This window comes from Sphaerodactylus townsendi, linkage group LG06 (assembly GCF_021028975.2).
Source record: "Sphaerodactylus townsendi isolate TG3544 linkage group LG06, MPM_Stown_v2.3, whole genome shotgun sequence".
Classification (NCBI taxonomy): Eukaryota; Metazoa; Chordata; class Lepidosauria; order Squamata; family Sphaerodactylidae; genus Sphaerodactylus; species Sphaerodactylus townsendi.
This window is the reverse complement of record NC_059430.1, coordinates 108,401,455-108,420,629: the sequence shown is the minus strand read 5'-3', so window position 1 is coordinate 108,420,629 and position 19,175 is coordinate 108,401,455. Positions and strand designations below refer to the sequence as shown.

Sequence of the window (19,175 nt, the reverse complement as noted above, 5' to 3'; positions counted from 1 at the left end):
GAATGTCTACATTCAGAGACAGTAAACATCTGGATACCAGTGCCAGGAAGGGGAAGGCTTTGGCCTGTGTGCCCTGTTGTTGGCCCACCAGAGGAACTGGTTGGCCCCGTATGAGACAGGATGCTGGACTAGATGGATACAAAGTTGACACCTACCATTCTTCAAGATTACAAAACGGAATGTTTATATCTGGATCAGTACAGTGTTTTCTGTTCCAATCACATTCTGAGGGAGTTCTGGATGGCACCCATAATTATCTTTTGCTGTAATGTGTATAGGACTCCCTGAAGGTCAGCCAGTAAGATTTACAGCAGAGGGCACATTTGAACGTGGATCTCTGATCAATAATGGAATCTTAAACAGATGTGTCTTTCTAGGCCCATTTACTTTAACGGGGTCCCAAAGGATATAACCCTGTTCAGGATTGCCTTGCAACATCCTAAGCACCTCACCACAATGATGTGCCTTTTTATTTTTCCTATCAACTGATTGTGTGCAGCTTTATTTTTCAAATTCCTTGTTTCTCTCGAGTGACCCTACGGCGTCCTTTGCCAAATTATTTATTTTGTGCATTGCTTGGAAATGTTCATATTCCTATTTTACAAGGTTTTTTAGGCGGCGTCTCCCGGCAAAGGAAAGGGCGAGTTAAAAGATTAACGGAAGGGTGAAAAGAAGCGTTTTGCTCCCAAGGTAGCCCCGCCCGGGGGTTGGGCGGAAGTAGGCAATACCTGGCACTGAAGCCTTTCTCTGTCCTTAATAAAGATGGTTCCGCCCCCTCCGCCCTGGTCTCACGTGGCTTCTTTCCTAGGTTTGCCTTAATGTTAATGTTACTGATACAGGTATGTTATTATTAAATTAAATGTGATATTGTTTCATAATATTTAATGATCGAATAATGGTATTGATATTTCCAGCATCAAATTACTGGTTTATCTACTGTAATTTTCCAATGAAAAAGTATGAGGCCTTTCCCAGAAAGGTTTCTCCAAGTCTTAAAACGATTGATAACCGGAAGTCAGGCTGTACGGGAAACCGATCTCTCCTCCCCCTTCGCTCTATGATTTCCTTAGTTCTCAAACAGGAAATGGGTCTACTCTGCGCATGCGCTAATTGACCCTTGAACGGAAGTGGCAGGAACCGTATGGGATGGAGGTGCAACGGCGTCCGTTCGCTGAGTGTTCAGGTGGGGGGTGGAGTAGAAACCAGAGCCCCGGCGCTGCGGGCCTTGGAGGGAAAGGGGGCGGCCCCGGGACCATTTTCCATGGACTTATCCCATAAGCGTATATCTCCAGGGTATCGTTCTCCGGGTTGCTCTAAGTCGACCCCTCTCTGCTCCCTTAGACCTCGATACATTTGTTTAGTACATTTTTCTCCCACTTCTCATAAGGGAGCGTTCATAATTTCTCCTTCCCATCCTCCATTTTACCCTCCCAACAACCCTGCGGTGTAGATCAGGCTGAGAGAGCGTGACTGCCTCACACAGTAAGCTCAATAGCAGAGTGGAGATTTCAACCCGTGTCTGCCAGCTCCGAATCCACTAAGTTGCCCCTAGGCCCTGCTGATGCTTACAGTGTCTTGCTGAGTTCTAGAAGTATGCATTTTTAAAATAATTTCCTTCTGCTCCTGGCATGCATGAAGCTGGCTTTATTCAATTGTATCTTCATACTCTCAGTATGCATAATTTTACTCCCATGTACCTGGGTTATAGATATAGGCTGCAACAGCCTTATACTGAACTAGTATGTTGATACTGCCTAATCTAGTGACTTTTTGAGGTCCTAGGCAAAGAATGGTCTTTCTCAATGATTTGTAATTGAAAAGAGTAGAAATTTGGGTTTGGAACTTTTCTTTGTGAAAGAATATGCTCAGCTACCACTTGGTTCTATTTATCTGGTCTCATTCCTCACTGCTTTGTGGAACTGCTCTGATTCAGTCACCAGCATCTTGAAAGGGTTTCAGGTGTTAGGAAAAACTTCCTGCTTGAAATCTTGAATAACTCCTGCTAGCCACACTAAACAGAGTTGAACTGCACGAGCCAGTGGTCTGATGCAATATAAAGCTTAATATGACGGGGTTCAGCTCATTGTGAGAACATCTGTTTTACATGCAGAACATCCAGGGTTCCATCTTCAGCATTGCCACTTAACAGCATCAGGTAGGAGATGATATGAAAGACTTCATTCTGAGATCCTACAGAACTGCTATCAGTCAAATAGACCTTGGCAGACCAGCAACCTGACTCAGTGTAAGGCAGCTGTTCTATATTATTATCTCCAAGATCTAAGGCAGATGTGTTGCCTTTCTTCCTTGGCAGAATGAGGGATTAAACTTGGAGTCTTCTGTGCACAAAGTAGGACTATTGTTCCCCTCATACTGACTTTTTTGCGGTATGCTTTCTGTCTTGGTCCTTAACCACGTATCCTGTTCTCAGACCAGAAAGGCTTCTTGAACCCTAGCTAACTAGAGTGCTGGCTGTAATCGTTCATTCTTGTAATCTAGTTGACTGACTTCAGTGGTATGTGACATAGAAGTAAATACACATAGGAGTACACAACACAGGGAAGCAGGCATCCTGCTTGAGAGTCCGTTGACAATATGCTGGCTCAATTTTGGATCTGTCATAGCTTTGTAATTGTTTCACTTTTCACAGTTTTTGTTATTACCACGTGTATGATAGATTGCCACCATGAAGGGAGCACATGCTGTGGTCTAGTGCCAGGAAACACAACCTGATGTGACTCTATGGTGTAGTAGGTTCATCACATTCCCTGACTATTTGTGGATATTCTATGACATCCATCACCAGTATAAATGCAATAGATTTTACACTACACAAGGTGAAAATTGATCCTCATAGATTTGCTTCTGGCATTGCTACCCTCTGGTTCTCTCAGCCTCAGTAGCTTGTTTTTCTTCTGATCAATTTTTATCTTTCTAAGTAAACCTCCCATCTGGACTTCACCCCTGAGCTCCCTAATATATATAGTTTCCATAATGACAATTTTCTCACTTCGTATGCTTTTGCCTAGTCTTGTTTTTTCTGCTTTCTTCACCATTTTGCATAGGCAGCAATTGCATAACTGAATCAAGTGTAATAGAGAGACAGGAGTTTGTAATCAGCACCTTCCACTAGGATACTAGTCTAAAAAAGGAGAGGGTTTCCTATTTTATGTTCCTTAACCATATCAGCTCACACTCATATTTTTACTACTTTTGTTTCACATTTGTCAGTGCCAGCATTGTGCTTGAAGACATACAAAAGAGAAATTATTTATGTGCAGCAAATCTTCTAGTCTGTTGTTGTCTAAAACAGGGATGGAGGATTAATCAGGGTTACACGTGTAGATAGTATGAGGATTCTGTTAGAGTGACAGATATTCTAAGAGTGGTTACAGTGAGTTCCTCTTTCACGTTGTGAACTCAGCATCACAGCTGGTTTTGTGGACATAAATGACAACAAGATGAGCACTAGGATAATGAATTTGCTTAACTTTTCAGCCAAGGTGGTGTGTTGATCTTCAGTTTTACACTACTGTAGCCCAGTGGTCGCACTATCAAACCACCTTCATCACCCTTAAAATATGTAGTAGGTAAAAGGAATCTTTTGGTTTAGAAGAAGCCTTGCTGAAGGTCTGTAGTTTTCAGTAATAAGGTCAAGGGAATGGTGCAGGGAAGTCACCTGATAAGGAGGAGGTGCTTCACACTGGGCTCTTCATAGGAGAAACTGCAAATACATGAGGTACAGTTGAGAATGATGGCAGATGAGCATATGTGTGCTCCAGATATAAGATAATATTAGAGGAATCAAAAGAAAATGGTATAGGTATAGTAAGGGAATGGTTCTAATAATGAGAACTAGAAGCTTGAAATTGATACACAGTGCAGCAAGAATTCAGCAGTCTGAAATAATGGTGTGTGGGAGGAGGAATTTTGTTTCTTTTTTGGCTGTCCTGCCTAACCCTATTTCCATTTTGTATTTGAAGATTTAATTCTTTCAGCGTTTAGCTTTAATACATAAAAGCCTCCTGTTTTGAAATTTCAGGCTTTGGTATGGGACCAGAAGGGTCATAAGTCAGAGATAAAAAGTACATACATTTTATGAATTAAACCCCCCAAGTGCTGCAGTCTTTGGTAGTACATCTGGTAAGTCCTTCTGCTCAGATCCCTATCTGCAAAATGAGAATAAAGGGATTTGCCTTTTACATGGAAGTAAATAAATTGTAACACATGTTGGAAATGAAAAACACAAGATAAACAAAAAAGAGCCACTTTGGTAATATGGCTGATGTAGTATCAAAATAATGCAATTTTGGTAATAAATCTTGATCATAAACCTGGAGATCAGTCATTTATAAACAGATTCTTCCTACTAAAAATGAATACTTTGATGTAGTGGGGGCAGTACACGCACAACACTGAGGTTTGAAAAGTGTGCCTTGGAACTAATATATATGATTTTTCCGTGGTTCCAAAGCAAGGGAAACACTTCTTTATTTTCTGCCCCCCACAACCAGCTGTAGGATTTGGCCACAGAAAAGAAAAATAAGCCAAAATAAATATCTGTCGTCCCCTATAATCTATTATGGCTGGATAGGATGGAATATGTTCTTAGTAACTACAGAAAAGTCATGGCAAAACAGGAAAAAAACAGTGCAAGAACATGGAGAATGAGTCTTGCTGTTCAGAATGGCAGCACTTGGAGCCCAGGATATTTTTATGAATGAATTTGGCATGATTAATGTAATATTACTGAATGCCCGTTTCACTGATTATATTCGAATCTGTGTATTCTGCCTTGAGTTGCAGTGAGAAAGGTAAACTGTAAAAACACCAATGAAAATAAATACATTTTGGGCCTAATTTTGTTTGTTGGTTTTATGTTGTAGCCTCCCTTTCTTCCCTTTCAGGCAACCTCAGTGGTTCCTGGAAATGGTCAAAACAGCAGAATGCTATTCAGCCTATTGCAACAAGCACATCAGCATTTTCCACCTAACCAAAATGGACCACAGCTCATTGCTCTGAATGTACAACAGTTGTGAGGCTTGGGCCCAATCTGAAAGCCTTGAGCAGGGAAAAGTCTCTTCCAAATTGCAGAGAAATTAAATCTCAGTACAGTTTTTTTTAAAGAAAGAAAGCTAAAGTAATCCGTAGCCTAAAACTAGTAGGATTATATCCATCTAAACATAATGTGTATGTATTTGAATGGAAAATGCTTTTAAGCAAATAACCCTCTCTGTAGAGACTGTGTCACAAAAGGACTGTAAAGGTTCAGGAAATGAACGTGGCTGGAAATAGAGATAAAACAAGTTGCATTTCTCTTCATTTCTCCAAATCGAAAGGAATGTGGTAGGAAGTATCAGAGGGTGGAAGTATTAATGGTTCAAATTGTAGCAGAGGTGTTTCTGAAAAGGTTTTCTTTTTTTTTACTCAGCAGTGATCCTGTCTTATTCTCAGGAAAGCCATCAATACATGGAGAGGTGTCTAAATCATTGCTTTACAGCTGAATCCTGTGTGTACATTGCTTTGGATTTTATCTAAGAATCCAACAACGTGCTCATAATGTGATGACCACAGCAGTAGAAGGCGTGGGGAAGAATTAACACAGTGGGTGCCTGCTGCCCTCTGGCGGCAACCAATCCGCAACGCAGAGCATGAAAACCATTTCCTATTTTTATTTCAAATTGTCAGGGGGAAAAAAATCAAACCTGTCATTTGGCTTATAAACTCGCATGCAATTGTTAACAGCAGGTAGGGAAAAAATGGGGATTGAGAAAACAGGAATCGTTCATGTTTGAAACCAGCTAGCTGGCTAGAAATTTGAATTGTTGCTAGGTTTTAGATTTGTACCAGGTTTTTATGTTATTTTAGACCTAAGAAGGTTTTCTGCCTCTTTTGACACGATCACTCTGCAGGCATACTTAGTTGTACTTTTTGTGCAAAAGCAGGCCTGCTAGGTTGTGGGCTTTTTTAAGCTGACACCATGGTCGGCTGCCATTTCTGGACGGCTTTAACTTCCTCCTGAGAAAGGGTGTGCTTTGTTGTCAGCGGGGACAGCTCTGGCTGTTTTGGCTTCCTGTGCTGGGGCATGTGCATGCTGTCACATGTGTACTTTCTTTCACACACTCAACGCACACTCTTTTGCTCTCTCCCAGGTTTTATCCTCTCCTCCACTGGCTGTAGAATTAAAGTTTGCAAGCTAGGGACTTCTGATTAATGGGGGGGGGGGGGGGGGGCCAGCCACTGAAATCTCCCCTCCAGGATTCTCTAAGCTCTTGGAGAATTGGGTAGTCTGATTTATCCTCCACTCTCCTTCCTTCCCTCTTTTAACCGATAATCAGAATCCCTCAACACTTTGTCTTTTCTATAACCTCTTTACTGTGCAACCTCTCCCTCCCCTCCCTTGCATGCCACCCCTCCCTTCCCTCCCCCTTTCTCTGCTCAATCCCCATGTCCAGATGCCAGACCTTCTCCCCCTCCTCCCTTTCATGCCACCCCTCCCTCACTCCCCTTCCCTCGCATTCCTTCCCGCCCCCCTCCCTGCTAGGGTGGGTGGGCCATGTCCAGATGCCGGGGCCCCCTCTCCCTGTTGTTTTAGGGTTAGGGTTCTGTAACCCTCTTTACTGTGCAATCGTGTAGTGGTTAGAATATCAGAACAGGATCTGGGAGATCCAGATTCAAACCCCTCTCTGCTGTGGAAGCTCACTAGGATACCTTGGGCCAGTCACTCTAGCCTAGTCTACCTCATAGGGTTATTGTGAAGATATAGTGGAGGAGGAGAGAACAATTTAAGTTGTTTTGGATGGTGACCCGTTCAGGAGAAAAGCAGGGTATAAGTGAAGTAAAGGAACACCATGTCCTGTTGTTCTGCACAGAAAATAGATGGAAACTTTATACTGTTTCCTCCCATAAAAGTGAATGGCAGCTGTTTGCTTTTTCCAGAGAAAGTAAAAAGGTGTGCAGAGGAACCCTAGTGGGATGGGCACCCTAATTGCTCTCTTGCCCTTGAATCTTTTTTTAAAAAATCTAAATAGTATTCTATTGTTCTGTTTCTCTACCAGAATCAAATGTTTTTGGCTGACATCCATATAAAAGCTAGAAGCCTCCCTCAAGGAACCGGGGTGGGGGGTGGGGTTGGAAATTTCTTCCCCCCATCCACATCTCCGTAAGTGCTTAGGCTGCTGGGTAGGCCAGCTGCTCCATTTCCTGCCTCTCAACTGCTCTTAGCAATTCTGTTAGGTTAGGAGCTTGTTAGGAGCTTGTTAGGTTATCACCAAGCCTTTCTTTCTTTACCCTTGGGTTAGCAGAAGTTCTGTTTTTCTGCATACTTGGGGGAGTCCCCAAGGATATATAGAAATGCTTACCATGTCTGTGGGTGGTCTGATTTTGTTGCTGGTGTGATTGGCGGGGGCCACCCACTTTTTAATTATATATGATGATAAGCCGAGGACCATGCTGCTTGAATAAGAACTGCTATGGGTGGCTATCTTGCTGCAAAAGAGCAATTGTCCTGACTGTGGCTTTTATGCCAAGACAGTCTGTCTATCGAGGGCGGATATGCCTGGATTCGCCACTAATCAGTAGACTTAATGACTTCACCTGATTAGATCATGCATTGTATTTCTGCGTTTGTGTCACTTCTGTACGGTTTTCTCTTTGGAAAACTATCCCTCTGCAGCATTTGTACGAGTCACGCATTTGTTTACTTTCTTGCATATATATTCTGTCTGCCTCCCACTTAAGGCATAATGTTCTTCAGAGATGTTTATCCAGACATTGACCAGGCCTCTGATTGTATATATATCCTTCCAACTGCAGACAATCCACACAGGTATGGGTCTTCTCTGCTCTACAACTTACCACCTTGGCTCCACTCGCTTTGTTTAGAAACTAGGCGCTGCATCCATATGCCATTGGCTGTTGCTTACTCAGGAGCAACAATTTGCTCCTGGATTTTCCCGGGGGGACACATTGGAATCCAGTTGCAAATGATGGTTGTTAGCACCATCATCATAGTTTATTTACGGTCATTGACCAGCAAGATCCAAAAGGATTAAAATCATAAAATTTACAGATATTACAAATATACAGATTAAAACAGTTAACAAAATGCAGATAATAGGCCTCAGGAACTCAGAACATCAGCTCAAGATAATGAGTGGAAGATCAGTCTAATAATTAATAATAAGGATTAGCTGGCAGAGCCAGTAGTGCTCTGTCGGGCCTTCCTGATTTTACTTGATATCCAGGCAAACTTGGCAACAGAATACGTTAGATTTTTATTGGTATCTGATAACAGTATTTTAACCTTTTCTTTCTTAGCCAAAGGAGAGTTTGTCTGGTCAAAGGACAGAAGGGGTTGTTAGCACAGTTTGGAGTGTAGAAGCCACTGATGTCTAGATTCAGCCTTGTTACAAAAGAGTTTTGCCAAAACTTTAAGAACATTTCCATTCTATAGTTATATAATACAGCATTACTTGATAGATTAAAATACTACTTCCAACATCCTTGTGTGTGTGAGGAAAAAGGCTCTTCAAAGCTTTTTCTGCAATATTTTAGCCAGCCTGGAAGGCTCTGCTTGACCATTCTGCCCCTCCCTGTGGTCTCTTTCTGTTACATTCTCTTGTTCTGAGAATGCCAATTCCAAGGCTTCAGTCATGCCCAGAAGCTGACATTTGGGCTGTCTTTTGGCTTTGGTGGGAGAAACCAGCCACTTCTTTTTCTTTGTGTTGTTGTTGTTGACTGTTGATCAGCTCAGATGTGGAAAACTGGGTTCAATTCCTTGTACACTTAAGTAATTCACTGGATTACCCAACCTACTCTGCAGCGTGGTAGCAAAGGCATTTTTGAGTATTGAAAAGAGATGGTGGGACGGGAGGGAATATGACTGCTCTTCTGTGATGATGTCCTATTATATCTGAGAGTCTGTCTTCTCCCAAATTGCTCTGTCAATTTACAGGCAAAGCTGCCATCTGAAACTGAGAAGAAGGCGGAGGTTAATCGACTGTATGGGAAATGTGTAGAGGTCGTGAGGAAACGTTACAGAGGTAAGTTTCCTGTTGTGCATATAAATTGGCCTGATAGATCTATACCTCATGCATCTGGAGAAATAGCTCTGATTCACAAAAGCTGATGGGAGATGAAATTTTGTTAGTCTTTGAGGTGCCTTTGGCTTCCTGCTTTAATCTGTTGATAAAGAGAAACAGGGCTACCCATCTGACACTGCTGTCAGCAAAAATGAACTGGTTGGCTAGTTTGAGATTTTCTGTTATAAGTGTGTTCATTTACACCAGAGAGAGGGGTAGGCCTTGTTAAGAATTTCTAACTTTTAAAAAAGTGACATGCAAGATTTAGCGGTGTTTGTTCATTACCCTTTTGTTCTGCTTCAGGTCTCAGCTTCTGTGAATGGGCTTCGCTGCCTGAAAGACATCAGTGACCTACTTGATGGTCATTTGTTATCAAAATGCAGGTAACAAATGGAGGAGATGCTCATCGTCGAGAGGTGGTTCGCTTTGCAGTGCTTTGTAGAGCTGGAACGCTGGTGCTTCAGGCAAGTGTTTGTGACCCAGATTAATGTCAGGGTGAAGCCAGACGTATAGATCTAGAGCTCACTTCTCTCCAATCAGAACGTGGACTCATGCAGAAACACTGGGGGTCCAATCCTTTGAGGGCTGGCAATTCTTTACTCTCACATACCCTCAAAATAAACCACCTGGGTGCCTCTAGTCTTAATTTGTACCTCCAGTCAGTTTGGAAGAAAGTGTGCCTCAGCTATTGGATATGGGTGAAACACTGATTTATATAGTGACCTGTAAAACTTCTTGGTGTCCAGGAAGCTGAGCTTAGTGAGCCTTGTACAAATTCCCTGTCCAGCCATTTCCCCTTCTCCCCACATCCTTCTGTCTTCAAGCCAGTGATTCTTACTGTGGGGCCCGCTAGTATATTTCCTGGGGCTTGCCTGTTTGTTTGCCCCAAACTTTCTCCTCCCTAATGTTAAAGGACCAGTCCTGGCTTTCTTCCACCTATTTGGTGCAGGAGTTGCTTCAGAAGAGTTCAGGGACATCACCTTTCTGTCTGCAGAGAGCACGCATTTGGAAACAGCTACCTCCATCGTAGGAAGATGTTTGACTTGGAACCTGCTGCCATTTTGTATTGCCCCCAGTGGCAGCCATTTTGTGATGGTACCTTTTCTCAAAATACCAAAAATGCCCACAAGCTTATAAATTTGAAGGAACCCTAAAATACATATATCTTATTATTTATTTTATTAAAATGCATATTTAATTTTATTTACTTAGTTTATACCTCCAGTGTGGACCTAAAACGACTTATGGTGTTTTCTTCTCCTTCATTTTTCTCCTGTTTTCTTACTCATAATGGTTACAAGATGACCAACTGGCCAACATTATTAATGGTGTGAAATTTATGATGGCAACTTGGTTTTAGAGCATTTCTGTTGTCTAGGGCTCAAACTGGGTCTTTAGGCTAGTAAGGGAAAGGAAAGAGACTTGGAATTGCTTGTCAGGAATTTATGGCAGTTGGATATGAGGAAACTGAGGTAAGGTGTAGATAAGCCAGGGTCAGCAACCTTTTATGACTAAAGAGCCAAAACACTTAAAAATTAAGTAAGAGATCAATAAACAAAAGTAAGAGATCAATAAACACTCAGCATAAAACAGCTCTTTTGTTTAACAAAGTATACCATTTAGCATTTCCTGATACTTAACACATGAATTAATGCACTGGCATATATTTATTTTCTGACTGCCATGTTAGTCTGTATACCTTTTTCAACATAAAGATGACACCAGATCTAGAATTAATCCAACAGTTCCTGGCTGTCTTTGCTCTAGAATGCCTTAGGGACAGAACTAGCTAGGCACCAGGATCCAAGCAGAGCATTCTGGAACAAAATTGGTCCAGGAAATGGCAGATGAATTCTCAAATCTAGTGTCATCTTTATGTTGAAAAAGATATAGTAGTAAAATAAAATTTGAGTCCAAAACTCCTTGAAGACCATTACAATTTTTTAGGATATAAGCTTTGTCAGATACTGATGAAAGTTTTCAAAATGTTGTCTGTAATATTGTGTTCTTGTTCAAATTGTGTTCTTGTGTACATCTGTGCAAGGTTTGCTGTTGGATTCCTGTCAACTGTTCACCATTATCATTTCCCTTTCTACAGAATTTTTCTAAGAAGCCCTTCACTTCTGTAGAAAAATATTTGCCTTCTGTTCCCTTCATATATTTGGTATTGTAGCATTCCCCCTCTCTCCTTAACTTAAAAATCTGTGTTTCCTTTTTTTTTAAAGTGCTGTATTTTGTTCTGTACTGAGTCATAGGCTGCATACCTGATGTAAGGCTAACTAAGAAAGCTATCCTAAGCCAGTCTGCTTAGAATCCTGCTTGGGTCTATTCAGTGGGACTTACTCCCAGGAAAGCATTCTTAGGGTAGTGCTGTAGGGCTTGTCTCCAATTACAGTGAAGTAAGAGATGGATGGGAAGGAGAAGAGAGTAAGAACAAGGCTGAGATCAGGGATCAGAGTCGGCTGCAGGCAGCTGAACGCTGGGGCTATTGCAGATCACAAGGCCATCCTCAGACAGGCAAGGAGTGCAGTTTTAAAATGGCTTGGCTCTGCGAGCAGCTTCCTAATAGCAGCTGTAGTTGTCAGGGGGAGTCCTTGAAAGGCTGTTGGGTAGATAAGCAGGACTTTATCTGGGGCATTGTGCCTAAATGCCTCCAATCGACAGGGCAAATGAAAACTTCTTGCAATCCTCATCATTCAGGCTGAACAGCTGCTGCTGTTCCACCGGTGCCATATCCTTCAGCCAACTAAACGAGTCAGTCACTGAAGTTATATTTTTGTTATGCTGCCTTTGTTGGATTTAAGTTTGAGTAATGCAAGGGCTCTCTCTCCCTTCTATTCCAGTGCCAGCACATGATCTTTGAGATTGCACAACAGAAAACCTCCTAGAAGGACGTTGTGAGTCTTAGGACCACTCAACAAGTTAAATGATTTCTGTTTGGCAGATGATCTCCTGGGGAATTGAAAATCACAGCTTTTACCAGGTTTTTCTATTAATGATAGATGGGTTTGGGTCACTCTGGACCTTCCCTTAGCCCAGGGGTAGGGAACCTGCGGCTCTCCAGATGTTCAGGAACTACAATTCCCATCAGCCCCTACCAGCATGGCCAATTGGCCATGCTGACAGAGGCTGATGGGAATTGTAGTTCCTGAACATCTGGAGAGCCGCAGGTTCCCTACCCCTGCCTTAGCCTAACCTACCTTTCAGGTGGTTTTTTTGAAGGTAAAATGTGAGAGTGGGCAGGTTCTTTGCTTTGGGTCTCTGTTGAGATATAATAAGGCATTGCTGTTGAGATATAAAAATAAGGCATTGCTAACTGTTGTATGTAACAGTTACACGCCAACTTCACATCACCCACCAGGAGGAACATTAGTCCATGCTGTTTAAATGAACAGGACGGGAATGAAGTATATTTTTAAACTACCGTTTTCTCTTCTCCCTCCCAGGCCTTCTTCAACATTCTGATCCCAGACCATGCTGCAGATGCCTTCCGCCCACCCCGTATGTCTGAGCCTGGGTTCTGTGACCAGCTCGTGGAATGGCTGTTGGGTGGCCTGTCACGTTGGGACGCAGAGCACTTCCTCTTCATAGCCGAGCACGGCTACATATACGAGCATAACTGTGCCTTCTTCCCCCTGTTTCCCTTGAGTCTACGTGCAGCTGCGAGGACAGTCCTGTGGCCTCTCCAGGGTTTTCTATGCATCCGAAGCCGGCTGCTCCTTTCTGCGGCTCTGTTGAACACCCTGTTCTCTGTCCTGGCTTCGTGGGTCCTATACGAGTTGGGCTGTGTTGTCCTGCGGTGCCGCAGGCAGGCCTTCCTGTCGGCCATCCTCTTCTGCATCACTCCTGCCAATGTTTTCATGGCAGCTGCTTATTCAGAGAGCATGTTCGCCCTCCTGGCATTTGGTGCCATGTGGCAGCTAGAGAAAGGGCGCTTGTGGACCAGCACCCTCCTCTTTTCACTGGCCAGCGGTGTGCGTTCCAACGGGGTGATCAATGCTGGGTTCCTCGTTTATGCCCAGGCAAAATGCTTTGTCTCTCGGCTTCAGGCAGGGAGTGGAGTTGCACTGCTGTTGATCTTAGGTCAACTTCCAACTCTAATAGTGTGTCTGGCCTTAATGTGTGCCTCCGTTCTCCTTCCTTTTGCTTTATTTCAGTTCTATGCTTACTTCTGGTTCTGCAGTGGCAACATTGGCTCTGAATATGTTGTGCCAAGACCGCTGCTGCAGCTAGCTGTGGATTTGGGGTACCACTTGGCCTTTTTGAATGGCGCAAAACCATCATGGTGCTCTTGGGATTATCCTATGGTTTATGCCTACATTCAGGATGCTTACTGGAATGTGGGCTTTCTCAAGTATTATGAGGCCAAACAAATTCCCAATTTCCTACTAGCTGCACCAACTATTGTGCTGGGATGTTGGGCGGCCTGGTCCTATGTTGCTGCAAATCCCTGGTACTGCCTAACGGTTGGTCTGGCAAGGAGAGAGACTGGAAGAACAACGGCAGAATCTCCCTCAAAACCTCCTGCTGGGTTTTGCTCTCCTGGAGTATTTGTTTATATCGTCCATGCCATGGCTCTGTTGATGTTTGGCACCTTTTGCATTCACATACAGGTAAGAGGTGGCATCTTCTTAAAGGTCTCATCATGAAGTGTAAATGTGGTGGCTTGATGGTTGCTGATCATAAGGACAGAATCTACCTAATGCAAAGCCAGATGGGCTAGGTAGTCTTAAGCGGTTGCAAATTGTGAACACAGCTCCCAACAGCTGCTTCACAGGCTATGCAGAGACAAAAGTAGGTTTATCATCCTCTTTGCACGTAGCAGGGATCTGCCAGCCGCTCTTGCTTTGCTAAGAAGCATACCTCTTTGATTTGTGTGCTTGTTTCATGCCGAGATTACGTTTTTATTTTTAGTGACTGATCTTTTACATTAACAGGTATCTCCTATATTAACAGGAACCTGCTGAAGAGCAAATCTGTTTATTGGTCATAAAGAACTGTCAGAGTGTACTTTAATGTTACATAAAGCCCTGGATCCAAAGATCTCATGTTAAATTTCAATACAGGGAGTAGAGACAGGACAGAGCTCTGCAGAACAACAATAATATGCATCAGTTTATTTACTTGCAGCTTCATGTCTGTAGCCCCATAAAGCGGTATTGATGGCTGTCATAGTATAGTGGGCAGAGCAGGGATCCCCAGTCATTTTGGGCTTGCAAGCAGCTCTGAAATTCTGATAAAGGGTTGTGGGTGCAATCGCAACATAGCTGCCACAAGAGGCAGAGCCAACGACAAAATGTCCAGGAGCTGTATATACTATCCTGAATTACTTGGAGGAAAGGAAGGGTGTAGAAATGTACTATATAATTACATGATTATACATACTGAAAACTAAAGGAGCATACTGAACCTCAAATTCTGCAGCCCACCCCATCCTTACTTCTCAGAAAATTATGCTGTGTTGTCTGTGAGGTTCATTTCCATTATTCTTAACTGAAAATTAGGTAAGGCTTTTTTTCTCTAAGGGATCTTGGAATTATTTGAAGGTTCTTGGGCTCACAAACGAGTGAGTAGTAGTCACTTTCTTTTTCTTCTTTAAAACAGGTTCTCACAAGATTTTTGGGCTCTTCCTCTCCAGTCCTGTACTGGTTCTCTGCCCATCTGCTTTATACTCATGAACCTTTGTTGCAAAACAGGGATCCATCTACATTGGATGCTGCGGCCCATTTGGATGAGCCCTGCATGGAAAACTCTTTTTCTGCCTGGAACCAAAATGAAAACCCTGTGCTAAGACTACTGAGGAACTGGAGGCAGAGCACTGTTCTTACCCAGTGGATTCTGATATACGCTCTTTCTTACTGGTTGCTAGGTCTGGTTCTTCACTGTAACTTCTTTCCTTGGACATGAGCACTTGATCTGCCAGCTAGCTTCTTTGGGAGGACAAAATGATTGTCACAGTGTACATCTTTTAGTTTGGAGCTGAGCGATGTGTTTTAGAAAGCATTGATCTTCCATGTTGCATTAAAACAAGTAGATACAGATTGGGCGTACTTAATCACCACTATATGTTACCAGTGTGGTCTATCAGTTAAGAGCTGTGGACTCTAATATGGAGAATTGGGCTTGGTTTCCACCTTGGATGTGAGGGCGATCCAGCTGCAACATCTGTCACCCTGTTGATAGCCAGGGCTGATTCTGGCTGGCTAGGTGGGTGTCCTCCATCTCCCTCACTATTCCATGTGCATCCCTTCCAAAGCTGTGCACTCGGTGGAAGAGGATGGCCATCCCAGATAGGAGAAGTGTACTGTTCTTTGGTTCCCATTCCTACACATGAAGCCTGCTGGGTGACCTTGGGCCTCCGCAGGTAGGCAGTGGCCAATCACCTGTGAACTTCGCTTGCCTTGTAAACTTTATGGGGTCAACTGTAACATGACGGAATTTTACACACACACATACATATGTTGGCAACCTTGTGGGAAAGTTCTTGAATGATAGCTTTTGCTAAATACAAAAAATGGTACAGAAAAATGTTATGTGTAAAAAAAAAGTTGCTTCCTTGCCTGGAGGGCAGCCTGGCCCCACATTCTTGAGAAGCCACCACATGACAGTTTTCTCATTCCAAGCACAACTCTTGGACCTCATGGTGCTTTCTTTTTTAACCAGATCAATCCAAACAGGGAAGTACAGGGCGGCTACAGATGGAACTTGGGTGCGGTAGCTCTGCCTGCAGCCAGTCTAGGGAGTGGAGTTCAATTAAGTTCCATGTTTCCTTCCTCCCTTTCAGCCCTTTAAACATTTTTGTTTTACAACTGAGCCATGGTGATTTGAACACTGTGGGTCAGCTGAGAAGAGGGGTTCCCGGGCAGTGAGGAGACTCTGAGGGAGATTGTTGGCAGCTCTGTGCTAATGTGATGGAGGGGAAAAGAGAGTTGGGGCAACCACAGGAGCCAGCAGCCCAGGAACCAGACATGCAAGCACCAACCCTGCTAGTTCCTACACTGTGTTCACTGGAGCTACCATAACCCTAACCCTACCATAGCTCCAGTGACTTTTTTTGTACCGCCTGTGTGAAACCAGCCATAGATGACTACAGAAGAGCCTAGTAAAATCTTTTCTGAGTTGGTTGTGCTTGGTCTAATATGTGCTGGTTGGTCTAATATGTACAGCAAGCCGATTTCCAACACCAGTCGCACTCTGGTGTGACCAAGGAACAGAACTCAAGATGGAACTGAACAAAAGAACAAGCCAGCTGGATTAGACCAGAGTCCATCTAGTCCAGCTCTCTGCTACTCGCAGTGGCCCACCAGGTGCCTTTGGGAGCTCACATGCAGGATGTGAAAGCAATGGCCTTCTGTGGCTGCTGCTCCTGAGCACCTGGTCTGCTAAGGCATTTGCAATCTCAGATCAAAGAGGATCAAGATTGGTAGCCATAAATCGACTTCTCCTCCATAAAGCTGTCCAAGCCCCTTTTAAAGCTATCCAGGTTAGTGGCCACCTCCTGTGGCAGCATATTCCAAACACCAATCACACGTTGCGTGAAGAAGTGTTTTATTAGTCCTAATTCTTCCCCCCAGCATTTTCAATGTATGCCCCCTGGTTCTAGTATTGTGAGAAAGAGAGAAAAATTTCTCTCTGTCAACATTTTCTACCCCATGCATAATTTTATAGACTTCAATCACATCCCCCCTCAGACGTCTTCTCTCCAAACTAAGGAGTCCCAAATGCTGCAGCCTCTCCTCATAAGGAAGGTGCTCCAAAACAGAGTTAATTCCCACACCTGTGATGTCTCAGAGTGTCTCTTGTATATGAATGCTGAATATCTGTGGACTGCGATGGGAAATATTTGACCCTAGAAAATAATACTTGTAGGGATGGTAAGATCTGCCTACCTATGGGGTCACTACCTGGAATGTTACAAGATATGCAGAGTGGGTATGCACAGAGCACATAGAGATCTTCATTGTCACCAATGCAAGGAAATAATTTCCACATACCAGCTTTCCTTTTTGTCACACATCCCGAGAGCCTGTTCATGTGGACTGTCTTTGAGTGAGTATAATTCAGAAGTCAAAACCATTTGACACTATTTTGACCATATCTTTTAACAATTTTGCTAATGAAGCCAGCCACTTCTATTGCCTTCTGTACGGCAAGAATTCTGTACTGGTTTCCTCAGATCTGTTTTCAGACTGGGTGTGAACATTTTTTCTTTGAAGGGGTAATGAATGCTTTGTTCCACTTGATCTAAAGTAGTCCTTTTTATGAGGGCAAAGCATAAATAGATAGTTGCTTCCCTTAAGTTAAACTCAAGACAATTGTTTGGTAACATTCCATGGTAAAACAATACTTTACAATATCTGGAAGAAGGGCCAGGTGATAGGTTTATGTAGTATAGTCCGCAAATAAACCTTTTGTTTTATATTGGGGGGCAGAGTTTGAATAATGTTGCCTTCATTAATCTCAACCCAGTTCATGTAATTGTATTTTAATCTGATTCAGCCAGTCCAGTTTTATTTTAACTTATTACCTATGTTTAGCAATTCAAGTTGTTTTCTAATTTATTATCTGAATCAGAGACATATGGGAGGGAAATGATGCCTAGAGACAAGCCTTCTCTGGGTGCCACCCCATGTGCCTGGGGGCGGGGTAGGGCCCCCTGAGCACCCCCCCAGCTCCCTGCAACCTGGCTTCTGCCCTTCCCATAGCCTGGGAAGAGCAGAAGCCACTGGCAGCCTCTGGAGACGTGCTTTTAAAAGCATGAAGGCTTGGGGGTGGGGCCATGCCGCCATGCTTTTAAAAGCACATCTCCAGAGGCTGGCAATGGCTTCTGCTCTGTAGAGGCCAGGCTGCAGGGGGCCTGAAGGGGGGAAGGGGACTAAAGGGGCAGTGCCCCGCCCTTGGGTCCCTGGAGGCCCTCTCCTGCCCTCCCCAGGGCCTGGGAAGGGCAGAAGCCGTCTGGGGGGCAGGACGCCACAGCTACCTCATCATTTTTGGGCTCCCTCTGCCACACCCATGTTGTTGCTCACATGGCGTGGGTGGGGATGAGGGAGCCCAAAGGCGACGAGAGCAGGACTTCCTGCTGCCTCATCTTCTTCGTGAAGGCATCTGGTCATAGGAGGAGGCTGATTTTGCGTGCCCCCCCATGTGACCAGATTAGTTGCGCCCAGGGACAGGGGATACCGCTTGTCCCTGGGCAGATACACCACTGACCTGAATCCATTAAGCACTCTGTTTAGTAAGCAAGCGTTATCGTTTAAGCAACGAATGATCTTTTCTCAGTTGTACTTAAGTGGGCCCATTTGCTAAGGCATCCTCCATGCAGATTGGTAGAATACCCCATCATATTATTTATTTGCATATCCATACTTTACAATTCAGTTTCACACAGTAACAACTCTTGCAGATTGTCCTGAAGGATAGATTAGGGCCTGCCCTATGCTCAATTTAGTTGTCACATAGAATCTGTTTCAGACATTGTCTTAAGACTTAAGTAGACTTCCCAGCTATTTATACAAACTTGGGCCACCTTGTTCTAATGGGCAACAGTTTTTCAGACTCTCCAACCAAGGTGCAATCTTCAGTCCTGCTACCTGCATTCCTAGAGATGCCAGCAATTAAAATTGGTACCTTTTGCACACAGAATCCTCCCTCCTTTCATATTGATTTATACATTAGAACTCTGTCACTGTATCATTGCCACTTAATCCCTGAATGGCTTAACATAAATATTTTAAAAGCACATGAGAGAACGGAAGCCTATAAATAAATGGGTTTTCTTGGAATACTACATGAAACTCTCCCCCTTTACCACTTTGCTAATACGACATTGTTTAGGACAAGAATTTGTTAAAAATGAAGGAATTCAATGTCTCAGCAGCTTTTGGATCTCACCTTCTGCCCTTCTCAAAGATATATGAAGCCTCTGAAACACTGCAAGTGCTATATGAATGCTAAAATGGGAGTATTTTGTAACCGCCAATCAATGGATGGTTTGCAGTGGAAATCAAGTTCCTGGCAGTTTATCTAACTGATAGTGATGACCAAGTGCTTTCTCAGCTCCCCACTTACCCCACTACACTTTCCAGTGCTGTG

The 19,175-nt window shown here is 43.5% G+C and overlaps 1 protein-coding gene across 5 annotated transcripts; it reads left to right on the top strand.

Annotated features, from left to right (window-relative positions):
* Nucleotides 1-770: 770 nt before the first annotated feature.
* PIGV (phosphatidylinositol glycan anchor biosynthesis class V) lies at nucleotides 771-15,124 on the top strand. Of its 5 annotated transcripts, none has more exons than XM_048502197.1 (5): nucleotides 771-839; nucleotides 8,957-9,044; nucleotides 9,387-9,547; nucleotides 12,530-13,696; nucleotides 14,688-15,124. In XM_048502197.1, the coding sequence occupies exons 3-5, from the start codon at nucleotides 9,461-9,463 to the stop codon at nucleotides 14,988-14,990; spliced, it is 1,557 nt and encodes a 518-aa protein (XP_048358154.1). In that variant the 5' UTR covers nucleotides 771-839; nucleotides 8,957-9,044; nucleotides 9,387-9,460; the 3' UTR covers nucleotides 14,991-15,124. The 5 variants fall into 5 exon arrangements, with proteins under 5 accessions (XP_048358154.1, XP_048358153.1, XP_048358155.1 ...); XM_048502196.1 differs by lacking the exon at nucleotides 771-839 and adding an exon at nucleotides 1,083-1,183; XM_048502198.1 differs by lacking the exon at nucleotides 771-839 and adding an exon at nucleotides 1,143-1,166.
* The last annotated feature ends 4,051 nt before the right edge of the window (nucleotides 15,125-19,175 follow it).

Coding starts and splice junctions, on each gene's coding strand:
- PIGV (XM_048502197.1), top strand. CDS start 9,461: ATGCAGGTAACAAATGGAGGAGATGCTCATCGTCGAGAGGTGGTTCGC. Junction 9,548..12,529: donor CTGGAACGCTGGTGCTTCAG/GCAAGTGTTTGT, acceptor TCTCCCTCCCAG/GCCTTCTTCAACATTCTGAT. Junction 13,697..14,687: donor CCTTTTGCATTCACATACAG/GTAAGAGGTGGC, acceptor TCTTTAAAACAG/GTTCTCACAAGATTTTTGGG.